The 6,000-nt window shown below is 44.8% G+C and overlaps 1 protein-coding gene across 1 annotated transcript in view; it reads right to left on the reverse strand.

The window, feature by feature from the left end:
• Positions 1–5,188, reverse strand: part of TMC2 (transmembrane channel like 2) — a 43,575-nt gene extending 38,387 nt beyond the window's left edge. Inside the window, exons 1-3 of the mRNA XM_038761857.1 lie at positions 5,179–5,188; positions 4,169–4,216; positions 221–554 (exon numbers count right to left, since the gene is read on the reverse strand). Coding sequence (XP_038617785.1) covers positions 221–554; positions 4,169–4,216; positions 5,179–5,188 — 392 coding nt within the window. The remainder of the gene's footprint in view (positions 1–220; positions 555–4,168; positions 4,217–5,178) is intronic.
• Positions 5,189–6,000: the final 812 nt, after the last annotated feature.

A 6,000-nucleotide genomic window follows, 5' to 3' on the forward strand; every position in this document is an offset into this window, starting at 1 on the left:
AACCTGTCACAGCTTTGCCAAAGGTATGGAAACGAACAAGGAGCCAGGAAAATCCACCAGACAGATGATCAATATTCCAGAACTAGGAGCTAAACGTACGGGAGTCAGGTAATTATGATCCTGTTTTTGAAAAGGACACAATGCATATCGCTGTCCTGTGGCAGGGGAGAGAGGGAGAGGTGAGGGTAGAGAGGAAGCACTTCTGAAACTAACGTTTCACCTGGTTTTCGTCTGCTTTTTTTTCTTCTCTTCCTTTCTTTTTATTTGCTTTGCCTTATTTTTGTCCTCCTTCTGTACTTTGCAAGAACCCTTCTGACCCGGACTTTCACCCTCCTGGCAGTTGTTCTCCCATTCCTCATCCCCAATTTCCTCTCGGTGTTTCCTCCGGACAGCTCTCTTCCTCCGGGGAGATCTGGTTTTATCCCCTCTTTTGCTTTCTTCCTGGCTGCTGCCACCTTCTTTCTTTCTCTTGCTGGAGTGGGTCTCCCTGTTGTTCATGCAGGACTCCACCTTCAGGTTTTGCTTCCCTGGAATTTTCTTCCCTTTCTTATCATCTGCACAAAGAGTAAAGGAACACGGCTAATTCCGTTAACTGGTGTCTCCCTTTTATGAGACCTAGGATGGGGAAACTAAGTCTTTCATGCCAAGATATGATATTTTTGGATTGCCTCTTGGGTTATGTAGGTCTCCTCAGACTTATGGAGAAAGGATCAGTGTCTGGTGTAAGGAAGTAGAGTACCAAGTTACTCATCTTTCAGGGATATTCTGTGGAGACCACCTCAACAATTGAAGCCTTTATCTGCCCTTCAGCTTCAAGTCTCTCTTTCAGCCAATTCCCTCACCAATTCTCTCTCTTCTCCCACTCAAGCCCAGCTCAAACTCTTAGTGTGCCTCAATTATGCCTCTCCAGTTTATAGATTTTCTCATATGTCGAACTCCCACTGCATTCATTTATTAAGTACCTACGGTGGGCAGAGAACTGTGCTGAGCTTTTGGAAGAGTACAAATCTTGGTTAAACTAACCATATCCTGAGCTTAGAACAGTGCTTTGCACATAGTAAGTGCTTAATAAATGTCATCATTATTATTATTATTATATTTGTTTCATTCTGGTCTCATTCTACCCTCAGCATCTCCTCTCTTCAGCCTACACTGCAAATTACTGCCTGGATTTTTTTTCTGGAAACTTTTTTTTGCATATATCTCTCCACACCTCAACCAGCGTCAGTGGCTTCCCATGACCCTATATTAATGTCCTTCTCCCCCTCTAGACCGTAAGCTCACTGTGGGCAGGAAATGTGTCTGTTTCTTCTATTGAACTCTCCCGAACACTTAGTACAGTGCTCTGCACACAGTAAGCACTCAGTAAATATAATTGACCTTAAGAATCCAGCAAAACTCCTCACAATTGGCTTCTTGGTCTTCACCCACTCTCTCGATCTTACATATTGGCTGATACTTTCCAAGCCTCTCAAACTCACCTTCTGGATGGTACTTTGCTTACTTCTCTTGCCTCCAGCTCCTTGCTCTCATACTATTTCTTACCTTGGAACTTCTTCCCTACTAAATCAAGCTATCAATGGTATTTTTTAAGCGCTTACTGTGCACAAAGTACCGTACCAAGTGCACAGGCGTGGGAATCAGAAGAACCTGGGTAATAATTCTGGCCCCGCCACTTGTCTGCTGTGTGACCTTGGGACAAGTCACTTCCCTTCTCTGAGCCTCAGGTACCTCACCTGTAAAATGGAGATTAAATCTGTGAGCCCCATGGGTGACAGGAACTGTGTCCAACCTGATTATCTTGTATCTACTCCATTGCATAGAACACTGCTTGGCACATAGTAAGCACTTAACAAATAATGATAATAATAATAATGTCATTTATTAAGCACTTACTATGTGCAAAGCACTGTTCTAAGCACTGGGGGGGGGTTACAAGGTAATCAGGCTTTCCCACGTGGGGCTCACAGGATTCATCCCCATTTTACAGATAAGGAAACTGGGGCCTGGAGAAGTGAAGTGACTTGCCCAAAGTCACACAGCTGAAAATTGGTGGAGCCAGGATTTGAACCCATGACCTCTGACTCCAAAGCCCGGGCTCTTTCCACTGAGCCACACTGCTTCTCCAAATACCACAAACATTAGTATTATTGTCATTAATCTTGACTGTGCAAGTAGGGAAATGCCTGGTGGGGACCTAGGCCTTCCGTCATGAAGATTTCTGACCAAAATCCCACCTAAGGACATTCAGCAAGGTGGACGGATCCAGCAGGAATTCTGACAGATACCTGGCTAGTGCGGGCAACAAAGATACCAGTGGCTACCATGACAACTGCTTACTGGGCTATAGCGTTACTGCAGAACTAGATCAAAATGGATCCAGTAAGAAAAACTATTTGCAGATCCATTGCAGTGGGCTGAATTCTTGACCATCTGAATGCCCACTGCCTTCACTGGCCCGGATGAAACAGAGCTGGCAGGGCGGAGGGTGTCAGTGGCACTGTGCAAACTACTCTTATTATAATCCATTCCTTCTTTTAGGTGCTCACACTTTTTTTATGGAATCCATTTAGGGCTTACAATGTGCCAGGCACTGTACTAAGTGCTGGGGTAGACACAAGCAAATCGGGTTGGACACAGTCCCTGTCCCACACGGGGCTCACCGTCTTAATCCATATTTTACAAATGAGGTCACTGCAATGAAGGGAAGTGAAGTGACTTACCCAAGATTACACAGCACACAAGTGGCGGAGCCAGGATTAAAACCCAGGTTCTTCTGACTCCCAAGCCCATGCTCTATCCACTGGGGCATAATGACTGAGATTTATTCTCCTGGGGAGATTCAGTCATCATCACTTCCTGTTACAACTTTGTTCTTCCTTGTGCTTCCAGTCTTGGTACATAATTATCGTCTGCCTTTCTCCTCAACTGAATTCTAAACTTTTGAGGGTTGGAAATATGTCTGGCTTGTGGTGTACTCTCTCAAGCATGGGCCTGAAAGTTAGAGGAACTTTCATTCATTCATTCATTCAACCATATTTATTGAGCATTTACTGAGTACAGAGCACTGTACTAAGCACTTGGGAGAGTACAATGCAACAATAAACAGACACATTCCCTGCCCACAGTGATCTTACAGTCAGGGAGGGCTAGGGGAGGAGTGGGGCATTCTAATCCCATCTCCACCATTTGCCTGCTGTGTGATCTTGGGCCAGTCACTTCACTTCTCCATGCCTCAGTTTACTGCAAAATGGGTATTCAATCCCTGCTCTCCCTTCTACTTAGATTGTGTGCCTATATGGGATAGGGCCTGTGTCCAACCTGATTGACCTGAATCTACCTGAGCACTTAGAACAGTGTTTGGCAAATAGTAAGCACTTAACAAATACCATGAAATAAAAAGAGCCTATTGTGCACTCAGGAGGAGCTCAGTAAATGTATTGATTGGAATATCATGGCCTTCCTGCTTTTCAATCGACCAAACAATCAAGTATTTATTGAGTACTTAGTGTGTTTAGAACACTTTACTAAGTGCTTGGGAGAGTACAGTTCAATTGGGTTGATAGACATTATCTTACACTTACAGAGCTTACAGTCTAGTGGGGGAGACATGTTAAAATCAATTAATAAATCAATCAGTGGTATTTATTGAGCTCTCGTGCATAGAGCACTGTACAAAGCATTTGGGAGAGTACAATATAGCAGAGTTGGTAGACATGTTCCCTGCTCATGACAAGTTCACAACTAATAAATCACAGACGTAAATACAAATTCCCCCAGACTCTGCTCTCGATGACAGCATTGCCCTTTATCATGGAGTTAGTCTTTTTAGGGTATATTTAAATTTGAAATAAATAAAGAAATAAAGCTGGCAGGGAGGAAACACAAACAATGTGTTAAGTACTGGGGTAGATGTAAGATAGATAGTCCATTTGGACCTAGTCTCTGTCCCACAAGAGACTCTCAGTTTAAGGGTGGGGGGAAGAAGGGATATATTCCCCATATAAGGACTGCTACCCTGCATCACATTGCTGATAAATTTCTATCCACAAAATAAACGGAGCAGAACTCTAGTTCTAGTCCCAATAAACAATTAAGCAGAGCAGAACAGCAGCAGACAGGTATCTCTCCCCGAAAAAAAAGACAGGAAATTTAATCCCCATTTTACCTTCAGTTCGGGAGTTTCTCTCCACTCGTCCATCCACCCCAATTTTATCTGCAAGAAGAGATGTCATGAGCGATTAGGGAGTTGTTCTGTGGGGTTTCCTATGCAATATTTAATAATGATGGTATTTGTTAAGCACTTACTATGTGCCAAGCACTGGGATAGATACAGAGTAATCAGGTTGTCCCCCCTGGTGCTCACAGTCTTAATCCCCAGCTTACAGACAAGGTAACTGTGGCTTAGAGAAGTTAAGTGACTCGACCAAAGTCACTCAACTGATAAGTGACAGAGCCAGAATTAGAACCCACGACCTCTGACTCCCAAGCCCGGGCTCTTTCCACTAAGCCACACTGCTTCTCATTTAGAAAGCCCTAGCTTAGCTGGGCGGGTATAGCTCTTTAACAATTGAACTGAAGTATTTCCTCTAGAACAAAAGACCACTGTGGGCAGGGACTGTGTGCGTTTACTGTTATAGTCTCCCAAGCGTTTAGTATGGTGCGTTGCGCACGATAAATACAACTGAATGAATTTCCAGTTCGGAAATGCACATTGGAATTTCAGACCTCTCTGGCTCAGAATTCACATCCACCCCGAAGAGAACGATTGAGATGGGAAGGTGGTGCCTGGTGAAAGCTGCGATGAACGCTAAGATGCTTATGCCCAGGGGCCTGGGGGGTCCTGTTTAGCAGAACAGCTTGGCCTACTGGGTAGAGCCCAGGCCCGGGAGTCAGAAGGACCTGGGTTCTAGTCCTGGCTCCACCCCTTTTCTGCTGAGTGGCTTTAGGCAAATCTCTCAACTTCTCTGTGCCTCAGTTACCTCATCTGTAAAATGGGGCTTACAATTGTGAACCCCATGTGGGACATAGATTGTGCCCAACCTTATTACCTTGTATCTATCCCAGTGCTTAGAACAGTGCCTGGCACCAAGTAAGCATTTAACTAGTGCCACAAAAACAAACAGATAAAAAAACATCTCAGTTTTGGCCTGGCAGGACAGTCCATTTCTAACTTACCTTCTTCCATGAGGATCTTCAATAGGCTTTTTCTGTTTCATGGTAGATATTCCTCTGATTTTTTCCCCATCAACTCGGTTTGGTTTCTGAGATTCACAGTCACCCTGACGAAGTTATCATCGACGATTACTGTCTTGCTTGTCTCCAGCCCTGGGTGTCCTGCCTAGGGTTTGGGTGAGGTTGGGTCGGAGGAGAGTTAAGCGGGTATCCACCCGGCATCAATCCAGTCTGCACACTTCACTGCGCCCGTTTCCTCGTTGCCAAGTTCTGGCCGGCTTGACGTTACACGTCATTACATAAACATGAAGGAAACCCCTAGACCAGCAGGATCATCTGACAGCAACGACTTTCTCCTACTTCAGACGACGACAGGTGAAATCATTGGGCTTTTGTGCTGAATCCACTCAGTTCTGCCCAGATGTGTGTTGATGCTGACATTCCGTAATTCCTAACTCCTCAATCCATTTCGACTAGGAGCCAGCATCAGAGGTAGGGCATGTTCTTCCGATGACACTTGGCTCTCTGGATACAGTGCCACTTGGTGTTAGGAGCAACAGTTATTAGTGATAATACCTGTGGCCTTTGTTGAGCGCTTACTATCTGCCAAGAAATGGGATAGATACTATTTAAGCAGATCGGTTTCCAGTCCCTGGCCCAAGTGGATCTCAGAGGACTAATGCGGAGGGAAAGAGGGTATTTCTTCCCCATTGTACAGATGGGACAACTGAGTCTCAAAGACATTAACTGACTTGCCCAAGGTCATACAACAGGCGAGTGGAGGAGTTGGGATTACAACCCAGGCCCATGCTCAATCAGTCAATC

Source organism: Tachyglossus aculeatus, chromosome 2 (assembly GCF_015852505.1).
Source record: "Tachyglossus aculeatus isolate mTacAcu1 chromosome 2, mTacAcu1.pri, whole genome shotgun sequence".
Lineage (NCBI taxonomy): Eukaryota > Metazoa > Chordata > Mammalia > Monotremata > Tachyglossidae > Tachyglossus > Tachyglossus aculeatus.